Source organism: Colobus angolensis, unplaced genomic scaffold, assembly GCF_000951035.1.
Source record: "Colobus angolensis palliatus isolate OR3802 unplaced genomic scaffold, Cang.pa_1.0 Scaffold104, whole genome shotgun sequence".
In the NCBI taxonomy this organism is placed as follows: Eukaryota; Metazoa; Chordata; class Mammalia; order Primates; family Cercopithecidae; genus Colobus; species Colobus angolensis.
Window position 1 is genome coordinate 5,397,877 of NW_012111364.1, and position 20,021 is coordinate 5,417,897.

Sequence of the window (20,021 nt, forward strand, 5' to 3'; positions counted from 1 at the left end):
AGTAGCATAATATCCCTTCCTGCTTCTACTATTTGTTCCCTAGACTGGAGGAAAGAGTATGATACTGGATACAATTTAAAAAACCATGCTTTTCCTGAATATGATAGAAACAAATACTCATTTAAAGTTCTTTTATTTTTAAATTCTTGAAAGATATGAAGAAATACAACTCAAATAATGAAGAGAAGATAGTTCGGTTCAGTAAGTAAAAATTATACAGGTATCATAACGTATAAAGAAATTCTTGTTCTTTGGGTATTCTACAGTGCAAGTTACAGGCTGACTTACAGTTGCAGTGTTACACCTAGCATAGGCCAAAAAATGAGCTATGTAATAGGGATAAAGAGGTAAACAAAACAGCTACTTTTTTTTTAGTGGTTTGTCTTCTTTAGAAATCGATTTATAGATATCCCAGTTATTAACGTTTATAAGGACTCTCCTTAAATACATATAATCTATATTGCCATAGACATTTCATTGGGATTTTGCTCCAGTGCTCCTTAACATAGCTCAAAATTATTATAACAGAGGTACTTGGACTTTATTTAAATGTATTATGAACTGAATATGTCCCTCCTCCCTCACCCCACCGAAACTCCCATGTTGAAGCCCTAACTCCCAGGGCAGCTGTATTTGCATTAAGGATGGAATTAAGGTTAAGAGATCATAATCCTGATCTGATAGGATTAATGTCCCTATAGGAAGACGCCAGAGGCTCACTCATTTCCTCCCTCTGTGCACCCACAAAGGAAAGGCCATGTAGGATGCAGGCCATCTGCAAGCCAGAAAAGAGTCCTCAACTGAAACTGAACCTTGCTAGATTTTGATCTGGAACTTCCACCTTCCAGAACTGTGAGAAAAGAACTTTCTGTTGTTTAAGCCACCTACTCGGGCATTTTGTTATGGCAGCCTGAGCTGATTAATATGTAAAACATTCTACATAAAATATGCAAAATTTGACTCAAATAAAGTGACTGGCTTAATCACAGTCACATAATCTTGTAGCAATGTAAGACTTATGTGTGTATATATACAACATAGTGGTATGAGCCCTGAAACTCTGATTCATACAGAATTTTTTCCTAAAGGAAATGTAAATTGATTTTACTTTATCACTGACCATTCTAAACCAAGGGGTATATATTCTTGAAAAACTTTCTGAAAAGGAAAACTGGGTTTTAAATGATCAAAGATACCATTTAAATTTAATATTTAAAATGCCTGCAAGGTGGCTAAGTGTTACTCTGACTCACACTAACAGTTTTATTTCATAAATGCAAGCGTTAAATGATGAGATAACAGCATACTAATAACTGAACAACCTACTGAAAAATATGGCCAAAAATTTCTTGAAAAATCTTAGAGAAGCAATAGGTGCTTTCATCCTTGTTCCATCATAACTTGATGTAAAAAACAAAACAAAACAAAACAAAAAAAACCATAAAGCAGGATTAGCATGTTATGGAGCACATAGAATAGTGGTTATGCTTTCACTTATTTCACTTAAATCAAAGTCTTTAAAATAAATCAAAGCATAGCTAAGAGACTGGAGAAGAGAAGAGGAAGCAGGTGATGAATGAAGTGCTAATAAGACTGTACAATTTTAGAAAAGATAGTGGAACAAATGAGGTATGGTATTAGTATTACACCATGATTAAGTGTGATATTCTATGGTAACACTCTTGAGTCTGAACTCTTACTCTGCCAATTACAAGTTACATAACCTTGGTTAATCTATTTCCCCTGTCTAAGCCTTGGATTGATCTTTGGTAAAATGGTAAAAGCAATAGTACCTAGCCTGTAAGTTCATAATTAAGTGGCATGACACATGTTAAACATTTAGCATAGTACCTGCAACATGTTAGCTTTTATGTGAATCATGTATTATTTCTTCTTTTTAAAAGTGAAACTACTGATATAACCAAAATCTATGTGAATGTGGGCATTTTGAAATAAATTGATGTGGGAAAAAAGTCAAATTTTTGTATTTGCTTATTGCAAAGGCTCCCTGCAGACTCTGAACTGCCATCTCAACCTTTTCTTTGACTTAAAGTCTTTACTCCAAAATTCACCCAGGGAATTCACTAGTCCATGGATCCCATCTGTGGGCTCTAGCTGTTTTCCTGACATGCGTACTGAGATTTGAGACCATTCTTCTGATGTTTCTGTCTTAACTACTCGCAGTTTCCTCCATCTCAGCCCACTGTATCATAGGTGCTAGCGTGTCCTGCTGTCACACATTTATTGGGCTTGTTGAATGCATATGATATGGCTTCAAGGCAAATACATTAATTCCATTCTCACATTCTCTTACAAGTCTTCCAAAGTTCTGCCTCTCATTTTAAGAAACCCTGCCTTAAATAATCAAACAAAGACATCTGCCAAAAACATTTGGCTCTGCAGATAGCAAGCAGATTCATTGCTCTTCCTGTCATTGGCAAATGGCAGCTTGGAAATTAGAATTGGGGAGAGTAAAGTGGCTGGTTATTGAGAGCTCTGATAAAGATAGGGGACAGATGAATTTTGAAAAATTCCTAAGCCAAAGATATACATACAAGAACTAGTCTTGAAATGTGGAAGAGTGTGTGGGACCTTGCACACAGCAGGTCCTTAGTAAATGTTTTATAAATTATAAATCAGTGGCATTACTTTTGCCAGAGAATGTTAAATTATCATTTCTTTTTAGTCTTTCCCTGCAGTCCTAGAGTATCGTGTGATACATAAATATATGAAATCAGGAAACAGCATTTCTCCTTGTGGCATTGACTGGTTTTAACCACTTTCATGTGCAAGCATTCCTTGTTCATTTTTGAACTATGTTGGTTTTTCTTTATATTGCAAATCAGAATTCTGTTAAGGCCCTTAAAGAACACAGTCTAGTAAAGAGAAAAAAGACTATGAGAGTTTTTTTTTTTTTTTTAGATCATTTAAATGTGCTAACAGGTTACAAAAAAATAACATTGTCTCTGTTCTCAAATTTGAGTTAAGAATTTTTCTCCTTTTAAGAACTTTTTTTTTTTTTTTTGAGACGGAGTCTCGCTCTGTTGCCCAGGCTGGAGTGCAGTGGCCGGATCTCAGCTCACTGCAAGCTCCGCCTCCCGGGTTCCGGCCATTCTCCTGCCTCAGCCTCCAAGTAGCTGGGACTATAGGCGCCCGCCACCTCGCCCGGCTAGTTTTTTGAATTTTTTTAGTAGAGACGGGGTTTCACCGTGTTAGCCAGGATGGTCTCGATCTCCTGACCTCGTGATCCGCCCGTCTCGGCCTCCCAAAGTGCTGGGATTACAGGCTTGAGGCACTGCGCCTGGCCCCTTTTAAGAACTTTTAAAGATCCAGTTTTTAAATAAAGAAGTCGAAATTACTCTAAAAATATACGAATTCCAAATACAACCTCCTATTTCATTTTTAATGACTTTATTGAGAACGTTTTGCAAATTAGATTTTACAATTTAACATTTTACAATTAGAAATTTTATCAGCTATTACATAAGCTGCAAACTTTTCAAAAACACTACAGAAAATCTTTTATTTCTTTGGATTTTTCTGTTCCATGTTGAGTTCCTGAGATATATTTTTTCTTTCAGCTTCATTTTCATCTTCCTGTGAAATAAATTTTAGAAAACATTAAAATATAAACTTTAGGACATTTATCAGCTATACTTAACACATTTTAACTGTATCGTAGAACTATGAACTACTGCGATTCCAGTAATCCTAAACACAAATGGTAAAATTATGTAACATTTAAATATTTGCAGTAGGTGCCGTTTTATAGTACACATTAAAATTTTCTATATGTTTTTAAAAGCAACCAATTTTAACAATGCCCTAAAAATTACTTTGGAAACACCTGCTACTGAAAAGCATTCTTTGCAGGAGATGAACTAGATATTTTTACTTCACTGCTTGATAAAAAGCAATAAATTTAATTTCTAAGACACTTCATGTGCTTCAGCATGGCATTTTTTGTCCCATCTAGTATACTTTCTTGACAGCTGTGCCAATTTTCCAATTACTGGTACCACCATATGTTATCTGAAGATCAGTGAGGTCTAAAATAGGAAGCATGTGCATGCCAGGCTTAGAATGCTTACAATCTTCTACAGTTTCAATTCTAAGTGGTGGCCTCATAATTCATAGCAGGTTCCTGTGGAACATGGTGAATAAATGAAGTGACATCATAATGTCTGCTTTCATAGAAATGAAGTGCATCTTGTGTTCAGTATTAAATGGTAACCTTCAAAGTATAAATAATGAGAGTCTGGAAAAATATTTCATCTTACAATTTGTAACCCATCTCATCATACATGTTCCCTCAATAACACCCAAGTACAAAACAGTCTTGCTTTCCTATTATTTCTGATTTATCACATAAAATTACTTATTTTTATTAACTGACATAAAGGTACTCTTCTGAGTTAAAGCATAAACATCAATTTCTTAAGTATTTCTAGACAACAGTAATAATTATCAGTATCATCAAACATATCACTCTATCTCTGTATCTGATGAAACCAAATTAAATAATTGAATTAAATAATTGTTGAGCTTTACTTTCTGAATTGACTTTATTAAGTAAAAGCAAACCAAGGAATGCATATTTGTTTTCTATGACAAACTACACACTTGCCAGTAATCATTAAGGTGGGTGAAAAAAGCTTTTTTATATATTTTGTTTCTCTAAACTCAATAGAATCTGTGATTTACACTTTGTTAACACTGGGAAAGTAGAGACATTATCAATATTATCAACAAATCTGAATCATTATAGATACACAGAACACCAGGAATGGGGTTTTGAATATCATTCTGGCAATGTAACTTTGATATATTTTTCCAAGTATGATAGCCACTGTGTGTCATTTCATTTTTTCCCTATTCTATCTCCTGTGAATAGATATATTCAATTAAGTTTGACTCGTGAAAATTAATGAACATGTGGTTTCCACTTTGACAAAAGTTCCTAAAGATTACATTTTTATCTATCTATGCATCTATGTATATCTATCTATCTATCTATCTATCTATCTATCTATCTATCTATCTATCTATCTATCTATCTATCTATCTATTTTGAGACGGAGTCTCACTCTGTCACCCAGGCTGGAATGCAATGGTGCGATCTCGGCTCACTGCAAGCTCCGCCTCCCGGGTTCACGCCATTCTCCTGCCTCAGCCTCCCAAGTAGCTGGGCCTACAGGCGCCTGCCACCACGCCCAGCTAAGTTTTTGTATTGTTAGTAGAGGCGGGGTTTCACCGTGTTAGCCAGGATGGTCTTGATCTCCTGACCTTGTGATCCGCCTGCCTAGGCCTCCCAAAGTGCTGGGATTACAGGCATGAGCCACCGCCCCCCGCCTAGAGATTACATTGTAACTACATTCTAATAAAAAGTAAATCTTACTCTACACTTTCGCCTGTCTTCTTCAGGAGACACTGTTAGAAAGTGTTAAACCCGCAGGTACCAATGGCAATACATTCTTGATATGTAGCACTGAATTTGTCCTTATGTTCCTCAAAGGAAAGTTTTATCTTCTGTATCTTAGACATTCCTACCATCTAACAGGGCATACTTAGTATATAGTTGTAGTACAATCAGTGTTTTCTGAACTATGTGAAACAGTGGAATAATGAATGAATAAAAGGTATGACTGAATTAATACATAATTTGGAAAAGCACAATATTGTTCTTAACTATCGTAAATTAAGATTGCTAGTACTCACACTTCTAGCAATCTTAACTTACTATAACAGCACTGAAAATAAAAATAAGCAAAAATGTTTGAAGCAACATAAGTCAAAATAGCCATTATCAACCTCATACCCTTTATAAAAGAAAGATGGAGCCTTTATCACACGGACAGTCTACTAAGTTTCTGCACCACATGACTTCCCGATTTAACAAGCTTGGTTATCTAGTTTTCTCTAGCAACCGTCAATGCTGCCCTATGTCAAAACAGAAATGTAAAGACTTAACAATAACCCTGAGGACTAGGAGGTACTTATATACTTTGCTTTCATATTTAACTATGGATACAAGCTATTGGAAAGTTGTTAAGTGAAATAAAAATTTGCAACTTCCATTAATTTGAATATGTTTTAATATATGGATAATATATAGATATGCCAGTTAAGTAACATTCCTTAATATAATGTTTGTCTTTTTGTTGTTGAATTTTTCTTAGTAATAAAGTACAGCTTATAAATGCATGCCTTCTAACACTGCCTGCTGTTCAGGACAGGTACATAACTGTTTCACACCTTTCTTTGTGCTGAGGATTTGTCTTAAAACATCCTGCCTTTTATGCTGTTAAGTCATTTATATAACAAATAAGCGCCAATCTCTTTCTTCCTTTTAGGATAGCTGTACCCTAGATGCAGAAAAGGATTATGAAGGGGTGAAAAAGTCATTCAACTTTAATTGCTAGAGTATAATACTAAAATTGCTATAATATAACATTATTAAAATAATAGTAATAGATTTTATCATAAATAAAAACATTAATATTTGATCTAATAAAGCTCTAGGGAAGTCTTTTTGGAAGTGCTAATTTGTGTTGTTAACATTGCAGGTCAATTTTTCTAAGAATTGTATATGCAGTTCCAGATTAATGAAAATCATTAAAGTAACTCAGACAGCAAAAATATATAATTGATAAATGACTGCATAAAGAAAGCTTTTTACCAAAGCATTTCTTTACTACTGGATATTATAGGCAAGTAAAAATGTTTTCTGATATATAGCAGGGTTTTTGTTTTCTCTCTGCTGAGATAAGACATCTGTTTGTTTCCCAATGAAAGAAGACCCTAGCTACACAGATCATTTTCTTAGTGACAGCCCTGACAAGTTTGACATTTGTTTCATGTAGTGTTCTGAAACAGCCGTGAAGAAAATGTACCCTTTGAGGCTACTGGAAAGTAGACAGGCTTACCTCTTAATGTTTAAACTTGTTAATTCATACTCTAAAAAACACACTGACTGTAACATCCTTGCAGATCTGCTAGTTATATGTGAAATTTCAAGACTGTGCACTCAATTAACAGTAACACCTAGAATATCAAATGACAAAATTTGGTTCCTTAGCCTTGCTCTTTTTACTTTGATAGAACTGTGGTGAAAATGGTAATTTCTAGATACAGATGGACCATGTAATAATGGGCTGATACTCCAGGTGGCAATATGAGACTGAGTTATTCTAACAGAGAAATTAAATAGAAACACTGCCATATTTATCTTATCACTAAATAAAACTTGCAAGATTTTGTTTAAATGTTAGTCAGTTTGCTCTATCAATTTGTGATACAGGAGAACCTCTGTTTTTCTTTATTTATAAATGTGATTTCGTTCTCAAGATAGTTCAAAGAATTGATGGCAATTAATAAAACCTATCCATTCTTTTCCTTCCTCTTAGGAGGTAACCAGCTCCTAGCAATGGTCAACTATTTTAGCATCTGGAATTTATATCACTAAGGTAATACTTGGATACAAATTACACTCTATGAGTACAGATAACTTTATGTTTACCTTGTAGACTTCCAAGTTTAAAAGATTTCTTAAAATCTTGTAATCCTTTTATATAAAAGGATTATACAAAGGGGCAACTCTCCCTATTACTTCTTTATATCTTTAGAGATGTTGATGTAAGGACCTTTATAATGGAGAAATATGGCAAACACCACCTTAACCAAATGGTCAAGTTTAATATCACCAATAATATATATTAACACCCTGATACGATGTACTAAAAAGGGCACATCACCTCTGGTTTGTGGTATCCTTCCCAACAGTGTATAACCTAATTCTAATCTGAGAAAACATCAGATAAACCCCCTACAATATAATTAAACAGTAGCCTTCAAAATGTCAAGGTCGGCTGGGCACGGTGGCTCATGCCTGTAATCCCAGCACTTTGGGAGGCTGAGGCAGGCGGATCACAAGGTCAAGAGACCGAGACTATCCTGGCCAACATGGTGAAACCCTGTCTCTACTAAAAATATAAAAATTAGCTGGGTGTGGTGGTGCAAGCCTGTAGTCCCAGCTACTGGGGAGGCTGAGGCAGGAGAATTGCTTGAACCCGGGAAGTGGAGGTTGCAGTGAGCCAAGATGGTGCCACTGCACTCCAGCCTGGGCAATAGAGTGAGACTCCATCTCAAAAAAAAAAAAAAAAAAAGGTCAAGGTTATGAATGACAAGACTTGGAAATATCACAGACTGGAGGAGACTATGGGGATATGATGACTGAATGCAGTGGGAATCCTGGACTATATATTTTAAGGACATTAGTGAGAAAATTGGTAAAATTTAAAAATGGTTCGTAGAGTAGTTAGTAGTAGCCTCTCAAAGTTAATGTCTTGGTTTCAGTAATTGTACTACGATTACATAAAATGGCAACACTACAGGAAGCTGGATAAAAGGCAAATGGGAAATTTCTATACTATTTTTGCAATTTTTCTGTAAATTTAGAATTATTTCAAAGTAAAATGATTAAAGAAACAGAAAATAAAAATGGCTACTTAATGAAAGTTTCCTAAATTCAAATAAAGTAAGTAAAGTGTATGGGCAAAGATTTTATGAGAAAAGAAATGCGATGCACCTATAGCCTCTACACTGAAATATACAGCTATACTTAATAATTTGCTTTCCATCCTTCTACCCCAAATTCCTAAGTACCTAAAATGTTCATAATGGTGATTTTTATTTTATCTGTGCTTTGCCACATTTTCTTGCTTTCCTACTGTGAACATAGATTACTTTCATAATCAGAAAATATAGCTTTCTTTTACTAAGTCCCTTTATAATTTGGCCATATGAATAAACTATTTCCAGAAATAAGTAAGAGTTACAAGACTCTATGATTACAAAGAGAAGATGTCATGTGTTTTTATTTTACCAAATACGTTCTTCATAGCAGGCAAATATACATGGAGGTACAACAGTAAAATGAGGTGAGACGGTGCAGGCAGGCACTAACTTAAAATGTTTCTATATTCTTGTATTTTCTTTAGATTTTAAATATTCCTTTTACTAACCAGACAAGGAACAGTTATTATAACTGGATCCAAATTAATAGTCAGAATTGTCTCTATACTTTAATAATGTTTCTTTTAAAAGTGCAAGCATATATAGCTTTTAGGGAAAAAACATGTAGACAGACAACCTGTTCTAACTGTTGGTAGCTATGGGAACAAGTGTAGAGAAACAGACTACATCGTTTCAATCTGTGGTCAAAAAACTGCATTCTTTTATTCATTTAAAAACATATGCTAGATATATAACTCTCAACAGCATTTAAAACTGTGTTTTTAATACAGAAATATGCTAGTGCTGCACAATGAAGAAAAAATTTATCTTAATAACCGGAAAAATACTGACGATAATGAAAATGTTTTAGGCAAAATGAGCACACTGCATGCTTCAGCCTGAAATTAATTAGAGTTTTTAACGTTTTACAATTTCACCATAATTCTTTAAATGGTGCATTTACTTCATAGTAATAAACACTTGGATCATTAAGCAAAGTGCAAAATGTGTGTGATATGCTACATTTAACAACCTTTGGCCTTTTTTTTTCTATACTTCTGCATTCAGTTTTCCAATGCATTGAATAAGCAATTGAAGACCACAATTAAATTTCCTGACTTTGCATATTTGAGATTCTTATTTAATTTAATACAAAAGGCAATTAATATACCATTTTACAACTGAATTCCAACTTTAGTGAGCCATGATAGATACTGAAATGAACTTACAAGAAATGCTTAATTAAATTTACTGTAAAAAGCATAAGAATTTTTTCGTATGACACAAGGTGCATATTTAATTTGAAATTCTAAGGCTATATTATGAAATTAAAGTAACTTGGGATGTTCTTAGTAAACTCAGCTCAAACACATATATCATTAAGTAGAATAGAGCTCTTTTTTAAAACCTTACCTTTTTTCTCTATTTAGTGATTCAAACAAAGGATAATCAAAGAGATCTCCCTTTATTTAATACTACAACATTACATTTGTTATTTATTAATAGGAAATTTTTTTAAATAGCAAATAAGATAGAAAACGGGCAGTAATAAATTTCTAATTTCATATATGAGAAACATAAATAACGATTTCTTTTCGTGAGAAATCACTTCTCTCTCCAATTCATGATTCTGGAGCAGACTGAGTAGAGTAAGGTTTTAGCTCCGTCTGTAACTTTTTACTTCTTTGTGGCAGCTTTTTGCAGCAAAGAAATGGGGCAGTGGTGGTGTGTGCCTGTAATCCCAGCTACTTGGGAGTCTGAGGCAGGACAATCACTTGAACCCGGGAAGCGGAGGTTGCATCGTGAGCCGAGGTTGCACCAATGCACTCCAGCCTGGGTGACAACAGCAAAACTCTATCTCAAAAAAAAAAAAAAAAAAAAAAAAAGAAAGAAAAAAAACAACTTTGGATTTCCCGTGTATGACCTCGGATCAAGAGGGACTACCTCTGTTCTGGGAGAAAAAGGCCCTAAGGATTGGCATAACCATCCGAAGAGGGCATATTTACACTAAGGGCAACAAAGATCAGTGAGTGAAAAGTAACAGTGGCAAAATACAATAAAGAAAGGAAAGGAAATGAATGATGGATGATAAGTATGAGTTAGGGTAGACTCTTAATGGGCACAATCCCAATTTGATAAATTTATATATTTCCATAAATATGAAAAGCTACAACTTTTATAATGGATATTTTTAGGTGTTTAAGACATCTGGCCAGGCGCCGTGGCTCACACCTGTAATCCCAGTACTTTGGGAGGCCAAGGTGGGTGATTATCTGAGGCCAGGAGTTTGAGACTGGCCTCGCCAGCATGGAGAAACCCCGTCTCCACTAAAAATATAAAAAAAATCAGCTGGTGTGACGGCGCATGCCTGTAGTCCCAGCTACTCAGGAGGCTGAGGCACAGGAATCGCTTGAACCTGGGAGGTGGAGGTTGCAGCGAGCTGGCATCGTGCCACTGCACTCCAGCCTGGGAGACAGAGCAAGACTCTGTCTCAAAAAAAAAAAAAAAAAAAAAAAAAAAGACAAAAAAAGACATATTTAAGATACGGTGCTAATCTGAAGGGGCTAAGAATATTGTAACAGCCTTTTCTGACAGGTGAATTCTTTTATGGTGGGTATGTTTGATAACCATGACGAACTTATGGTCTTGACAACAGAAAATTTTCCTTTGGGTAGTAAACTACTAATATCTGGGAAATATGCATGAAAGTGTATGCTAGAAATCTATATTAGAGGCTCCTACATTGGTAACCTTCCTTCATTTATAATATTTTTATTTAAAAGTTATTACCTGCTTTTGAAATATTTAGGCAAAAATAATGTCTAAAAATGTTATCTAAAATCTAAATATTTTTATTTAAATAAAATATATTTTTATCTAAAAGTTATTACCTGCTTTTGAAATATTTAGACAAAAAATATCTAAAATCTAAAAATAATATCTAAAAATGTTCAAGATAGGCAGGATCACTAGTCAAATTACAGTTCCATACTCAGGAGATTTTCAGATTGAATAAAAATCAGTGATTGGCCCATTAAAATTTTCAGAGACATAAATGACTAGAAATTACTCAGCAATAACTAAGTTTGTCATACACACACAAAAAAAGTATATTACTTATTCATTAATATAAGCAATAATCATGAATTGTTTAGGATTGGCCATTGTGGAAACAATGCCTTCTTTAATAGGACATGACAGCATTTTGTTTATCCTTCTCACGGGACAATGAAAAATTTAATACAACACTCAGCTCATTGTATCAAACTTAAAACTTGTATTGAGAGAAAAATATTTTTTTGCTTAGTCAGACCCTAAAATTAAGTTTTACCCAACTTCTATACTGCCATTAAAAAAAAGTCATATTATCTCTATTCAATAAATGGTACTGGTAGCTGGCTAGCCATATGCAGAAGAATGAAACTGAATCCCTATCTTTCACCATATGCAAAAATTAACTCAAGATGTATTAAAGATTTAAATGTAAGACCTCAAACTATAAGAATCTTAGAGCAAAACCTAGGAAACACCATTCTGGACATCTGCCTATGGAAAGAATTTATGACTATGTCCTCAAAAGCAACTGTGACAAAACCAAAAATTGACAAATGGGACCTAATTAAACTCAAGAGCATCTCTACAGCAAAAGAAACTATACACAGAGTAAACAGACAAACTACAGAATGGGAGAAAGTATTCACAAACTGTGCATCTGACAAAGATCTAATATCCAGAATCCATAAGAAACTTAATTCAACAAGCAAAAAACAAATGGCTCAATTAAAAAGTGGGCAAAAGACATGAATTTCTCAGAAGACATATGGCCAACAAACATATGAAAAAATGCTCAACATCACTAACTGTCAGCGAAATGCAAATCAGAAATATCTCTCTTTTGAGATGGTATCTCACTGGTGTGAGATGGTATCTCATTGATGCCATCTCACACCAGTCAGAATGGCTATTATTAAAAAGTCAAAAAACAATGATGCTGGGAAGGCTGCAGAGAAAAGGGAATGCTTATACAGTGCTGGTGGGAATGTAAATTTTTTCAGCCACTGTGAAAAGTAGTTTGGAGTTTTATCTAAGAACACAACTACTATTAGGTCCATCAATCCCATTACTGGGTATATATCCAAAAGAAAACACATCATTGTACCAAAAAGACACATGCATTTGTATGTTCATTGCAGCACTATTTATAATAGTGAAGACATGGAATCAACCTAGGTGCCCATTAATGGTGGACTGGATAAAGAAAATGTACATATATATCACGAAATACTATGCAACCTTTAAAAAGAATGAAATCATGTCCTTTGCAGCAACATGGATGCAGCTGGAGGCCTAAATGAATTAACTCAGGAACAGAAAACCAAATGCCACATGTTCTTACTCATAAGTGGGAGTACATTGGGTACACAGGGACATAAAGATGGCAATAACAGATTCTGGGGACTACTAGAATGGGGAGGGAAGGAGGGAATAAGGGTTGAAAAACTAACTACTAGGTACTAGAGTCATCACCTGGGTGATGGGATCAATCATACCCCAAAACTCAGCATCACACAATATACTCATGTAACAAACCTGCCCATGTACCTCTTGAATCTAAAATAAATGTTGAAAAATTTTTTTATTAAGTTGATAGAAGGGGAAAATTGTTTCTCATTCCCTTTTTATTTGCGTTTTGAATAAAAAGGAATATATTTTCATCTGTTTATTATTATAATTTTTTCTTTCTATAAATTGCCTTTCCTAAATTTTCTGTACTTTCAAAAATTAAATCGAACTTTTAATTTTGAGATCATTGTAGTTCACATGCAGTTGAAAGAAATAATACAGACATCACTTGTAGCTTTTACTCTGTTTCCTCTAATAGTAACATCTTGCAAAACTGTAGTGTAATCTCATAACCAAGATACCCACATTGATAGAGTCAAGAATGTAGTTTTCCCAATTTTTGCCCACTTTTCTATTGTGGTAATCATCTCTATTACGATTGGTTTGAATATTTTCTTTGAAAATTAAGAAAATCATTTCATAATATACATTTTTCTCTCAGAAATAAACAGAAAAATAACAATCATCATCTTTGGCCATTTTAATTGACATCACAATAAAAAGTAGAAGAAAATACTGAAAATATAATTTTATATTTCCTTTGCTGAGTCTTGATGTTCTAGGCAAACCATGGCACACGTTTACCTATGTAACAGACCTGCACATCCTGTATCCCAGAACTTAAAAAAAATAGTTATAGATCATACTATGTCAAAAACCAAAAACAAATAGAATTTATATAAATGGCATTGTAACAATCTTAACATCACTTTAGAATAAATAACAGATATTCAAAAAATGAAAGTAACAAATTCTTAAGGAAAATAATATTACCTACATAAGAACTTGATTTCACTGTATCAAGTTTAGAAGATCCAGAGTGAAAATTATAATTTGCATTAAGATATAAAATAGCCTGATCTAAATATTCCAATACTTAAAATCTTTTGATATTATTATTAAAATATATTATTAAATAGTTTAAAATGACAATTTTGAGACTAAGAAACAACTCAGTTCTAAATAACAAAATGTCTAGATAAAGATTTTCAGTTAGGAAATTTAGAAACTGTTTAATATAAGATGTCCTCAATGTACAATACCCTTGTAAGTAGAATGGTGTCAAGGTATCAATTTCAAAAGCCAATCAAATTCACAGATGGACTTCAGGCTAATCTGTAAGCAACTATGACATATATGGAACATCTCTCTTACTCTCTTATATTTTTCCTTAGAGACATCAAGTCATAGAATATTAAAGGTGAAAGAGTCCTAAGATATCTTATTTAAATCCCCATTGTATGTATGAAAATTCCACTAGATTGATAAAAATATGAAATCAATTTCTTCACCAAACTTTTAAAACTGCTTAGTGACTTAAAAATAAAACAACTCCCCAAACTGTCTTCCAAACTAAAATGATTTAAAACTACTTTGTTAAAGCAAAATAAAAAAAAGTAACTTTATAGTGGAGAAAGCTGACAAATACTACCTTGACTGATCGACCAAGGCTGACATCACTAGTAATGTATAGTACGTATACCGACATTATGTTCCCCTGCTCTGATGCACAGAGAAGCAACATCACTTATGATCTATGGTAGCCTTCCTATTAAGGCACAAACTCAATCTAATGATGAGAAAATATTAAGCAAACCCAAATTGTGGGACATTCTACAAAGTAACTGAAGAGTACTCTTCAAAAGTGTCAAGATCATGAAAGGTAAGGAAAAAGTAAAGAATTGCCACAGACTGGAAGAGATTGAGGAGACATAGTGACAAAATGAAACAGGAGATCCTGGATTGAATCTTGGTCCAGAAAAAGAACACTAGTGGCAAAACTGGTAAAATACAAATAAATTCTACAGTTTATTTAACAGTATTATTTTAAGATTAATTTCTTAGGTTTGAGAATTGTTCTGTGTTTATATAACATGTTAATCTAAAGAGAAGCTGGGTAAAGGGTATATCAGAACACTCCATACTATTTTTACAACTTTTTAAATCTAAAGTTATCTCAACAACAACAAAAAAACCAGACAAACATCTAATTTTTGTTAGATGATTTAGAAGTAAGTACATTTGATTTCAAGTACTATAAAGTTATCTGCCAAAATAATGTGCAGAGGCAATCAGAGTTATGGAAACCGGGGTTTCAGTATTTCTATGATATGGAAAGCTCATTACAGACTCCACACTCTAAATGAGTATTTATTGACAGCTAGTAGAATCATACAGTCATTCAGTAACACTGAGTGATGTCTAACACATGAAATTCATTGTCATGTTTTTAAACTCATGCAGTTTGAGAACCATTAGAAAATTATTCAACTGTAATATGGTAAAAATGTAATATAATCTGTTTTTATTTCTTCAACTGTAGTTTCTTTGGGAGGTAGATGTCCTTATTAATACTGACATTTTATCTCAGTACATTTAATCAGAGGCTTCAAAACGATGTCTGCTATGTAGGGAAAAAGAGGTACTTAAGAAATTTCTCCATAGAAGCATCATTTGATCTAGGGCGGACTGAATTAAGAATAAAATGTCAAAACAAAGTAAAAATGTTTGGCAATCAACACCTATTTTTTTTTTTTTTTTTGGTAACCCATTGACAGACTTTATTGTATTGATCAAATAATGTTCTCATTTTAGAAGAGTTTGGGATATATTTAGTCCTTTGACTCATGTTAGACATTTTGTTTTTTTAAGATGATACTAACTCTTGAAGTCACTTCTATTCCTAGAATCCTTCCTTTCTTCCTCCCTCAAAAATTTATTGAACAATGGTTGTGTGCCAGATACTAAGCAAGGTGTTGCAGAAAAATATGAATGAGATGTTTTATTGCCTAGAGGATCTCATGCTCCCGTGTGGTAGAGAGGCATGCAAATAATCACAGTGCAATGAAGAAAGTATATAATAAAGTGCATGAGGTATACATGGAGGTGATAAAGATAACTGAACCATGACAATATATAAGGACAGTATTTTTATGATTACTATGCTACAGAGTTTAGTTATGATATCAAAATAACATACACTTCCTCGTGCCCAAAGGTGAGTATTGTGAATCTTTAAAACAAATACTTCTCAATGTAACTTATACTGCTCTTTTAATGTAAACTCAACATCAAGGACTATATGCTTTGGAAATAAACTTAAGTGTAGAAAGTGAGTTTCTAAAACTTTACTACCAAGTGAACAGATTAAGTTGCCTCAAATATCCTTATTTCAAATGGAATGTTATTTTCCTCAGAGTGAACCCATTAATCTTCACAGTTTTATTGGAATTTAATAGCTCATTAGACATCTAAGTAACACATCTCCCATGGCACATTAATTTTTCATGGATTAAAAAGAAGTTGAATTTGCTTCAAGAAAAATTTAAAATACGATTTTAGAAAATTTCACACAAAAAAATTCTTCAATAGTGGCACTTTATTATCAGTGTCAAAAATAACGTCCCTATTTTCACTATTTCCACATCTTGGATTTACTGGTTATGTCTTAGTTACTTTGCTTTTATTAAAGAATGATTGAATGTTTAAAACTCTTTTGAACTGTTACCATAATGAAAACCACCACTGGTATGTACTTAAATGATTCACAAAACAGGCCACTTGGCGAGTATCAAATTACTTATAAAGTTTGTCTGAAAATACATTCATTTAGACAATGGTTTCTATTACCTATTAGCTACTCTATAAGTATAAAGTATTTCCCAATATTTCATAATATAGGCTATAAAATATAAGGAAAAATTATTTTATACAATAAAATTTTAAAATATCTTACTTGAAAACAGATCTCCAGCATGCTATATAAGCCATCTATTCATTCCTCCCTGATTGAACATCAACTAGCTAGCTATGTGTCAGGCACTGTGCTAATTGCTAAAAAACAATAAAAAAAAATTGTATATGACAGACACATCCCTGCCTTATGGAGTTTACAATCTGACTAAAACAATCGATCACTCAAATAACTGTATCATTGCAATTACGACACATTCAATGAAAGAAAAACATACTTCTATGTGACTATTAGTAGAAGGATCTAAAAATTTCAGCAAAGTCCCCTACTCTCCAAAAAATGATTAATACGTTGAGACATGAAGGATAAGAGTTGGTCAAGCAAACAATGGAGGGAAGAATATTCTAAGTAAAGGGAACAGTAGGAAGGGCAAGTCAGCCAAAGCCCAGTGAGAAAGAGCAAAGTAGTGGAAAATAACACAGAAAGGTTGGGAATTCTGCTTTTCTGGTTCTAGCACTACACAGTGCTCACGGCTGGTTACTTCTGACATACTTCATATTTGTTCTGTTTCTTCTATGCAATTGTGTAGTGGAGGAAATTTCAGCTTTGTTGTCAGTGACTGGCAAACCTAGATTCGAATCCTAACTGTGATACCTACACTACCCAAAAATACTTTCAAGAAATCACTTAAACTATTAGAACCTCGTTTTCTCATCTATAAAATGGCAATAACTACTTTTGATGACTAAAATTATTAGATAAAATAAAATGTGAGGAGCTTAGCACAAATCCTGGCCCACAGAAAGCACAATAAAGTCTATTCTTTCCTCTTTCTAGGCTTAACTTTATGACAGGTTTTAATGATTAATGACATACTGCTGTAGTGAAGATAGGTATCTACAGATAGACAGTAAGGATCCTCTTCAAAAACAGTGCTTTTTTTTTTTTTAACTAAATAACCATCATTATGTTATTAAATAGAAGCCAATTCTACCTATGTCACTAATTTCTTGATCTTGCAATGTCAACTGTTTGTATTACAATATAATTGTATTATTCATAGACAACAAGAATAAATAAATAAATTGGGTGAGTGATTACATTTAAAGACATTTGTTCCTAAGTAGTAATTAGGAAAAGGCTATTAATTAAATAATTCCTCCAAGTCACACCATGGGCATTTGATTAGCAATTTTAACTGAAGTTCTTCCCAGAGTTACTCCATAGTCTGCAAGATGTTGTCATTGTAGAGAATGTAAACTAATGCTCTTTCTCTCTGAATAAAGCAATAATGTTAGCATGATAGTCCAACTGATATGAAAACAATATTGGGAATCTAGGAAGGACCAATATAGGTCTAGGTAGGACCATTATTTACAAGACTAAATAATGATTTGGTACAGAAATTAGACAAATATAGTTTATTAAATTGACTTAAGGCCTTTTTAGGCAGAAATTGACTTAAGGCCTTTTTAGGCTTAAAATAAAGCAGACCATATTCTTACAAATACAAAACATTTTTATCTTTGTAACTTTGATTTTTAGAAATATTGACTACTGGAATTGGAAGAGAAATTAAAAGTAATTTAATTCACCTTCTCGAAATGGTGTTTAATTTTTGTTTTTCTTTTATATATGGAAATGTGCAGACACGCACATACTCAAGTGGATGTGATTTTTAATTGAGGAACTCTGTATACATAATATCAGTATTCCTTAATATAAATACAATAGTAATTATTTAGTAAATAGTCCAAGTTACAGCAATGAAGTTTCACTGCAATGTAAATTCCATATAAATAACCTGGTTAAATCCATTAGTTTCTTTCAAATGTGTTGTCTATCATTATCATGGTAGACCCTATTGGAGACATGAACTGACTCTGGATAAGACACGTATGGAAGCCTACAGGGGAGCTTCTGGGAAAGTATTCCTTGTTCTTAAAACACACACACGCGCGCGTGCGACAGGAACCACTTCCATAGGCTTGCCTCTATGTATTATAATGTGAGAACACAATACTTGGAGACCGTGTAGCCATCTTGTGGCCATGGGAATAAGTCTAAGGTTAAAAGTCAACACACTGTGAATCCTATAACTACCCAATTTTCTCAATTTTGAATATACAGGGTACGAAATATTAAAGTAGGTGGGTTTTCTGTTAAAGAATCCTTACCAATGACAATATTGGCCTCTTAAATTTCTTCTAGTTCTATGAGTTTTTCCCTTATCTCTAATGCTGTCCTTAGAACTCTACTATCCTTTGATAAAAGTTAATAGGAGATGACTCTAAATGTCCACAATTGCCAACTATTTTATGATGACTTTCTCATTTATATCTTCAGCCCTCACATCTATACCATGCTTTAAACTCATATATCCAATTGCTACTTGTCTCCACTAAACTTTTTAATTAGGACCTCAAACATACTATGTACAAAGCCAAATTCTTGATTCCCATCCCTTGACTTCCCCTATCCACACTAAAAAAGCCTTATACCTCTCTTGGTCTGTAACACTCACTTGTTCAAACACAAACTCTAGGGGTCATTCCTTAATTCCTCTCTTTCTCTCATACTTTATAGCCAACTCTTGCTGTCTTTATCACCCAAGGTATCTAAAATCTGTGTAGTGCTTCCTATCTCCACTGTTACCATCTTAGTTCAAGCTATCATATTTCTTGCCTGTGGATTAATCCAATAGCTTCCTGATCAGTCTCCTTGTTTTGGTTTTATAATTGTGTACCTATTCTTTATATAGGAGGCAGTAATCTTTGTAAGATACACATTACATCACAATCCACCCATGCTTGAAACTCCCTAGTAGCTTTGTATTTAGGGTAAAATTCAAACTACTGCCATGACCTAGAAAGTACATCAGCAGGCCCTTCTCACCTTTCTGGCTTCATTGACTTCTCCAATCTGCTCACAAGTTCAGTTTCTTCACCTGGCTCCAAACATGCTGCTCTTCCCTCTGATTCCTGAACAAAGTGCACTAGATGTTTCCTCTGACTTTGATTCTGTATGGTTCATTTTTCTTGTCATGCAGGTTCAGTGAATGAGGAGTTATTTGACCTTATGTCCAAAATCTGCCCTTCCTCCATCACTCAGATTGTTTTCCGTAACATTTATTACAATAAAATGATCATCTACTTGGTTATTTACAGACTGTCTGTCTTCCTTTACTAGA

The 20,021-nt window shown here is 33.7% G+C and overlaps 1 protein-coding gene across 1 annotated transcript in view; it reads right to left on the reverse strand.

The window, feature by feature from the left end:
* Positions 1 to 3,394: 3,394 nt before the first annotated feature.
* The window catches only part of PHF14 (PHD finger protein 14), a 200,413-nt gene continuing 183,786 nt past the window's right edge, over positions 3,395 to 20,021 (reverse strand). The window contains exon 18 of the mRNA XM_011942981.1: positions 3,395 to 3,597. Coding sequence (XP_011798371.1) covers positions 3,523 to 3,597 — 75 coding nt within the window. The 3' untranslated portion in view covers positions 3,395 to 3,522. The remainder of the gene's footprint in view (positions 3,598 to 20,021) is intronic.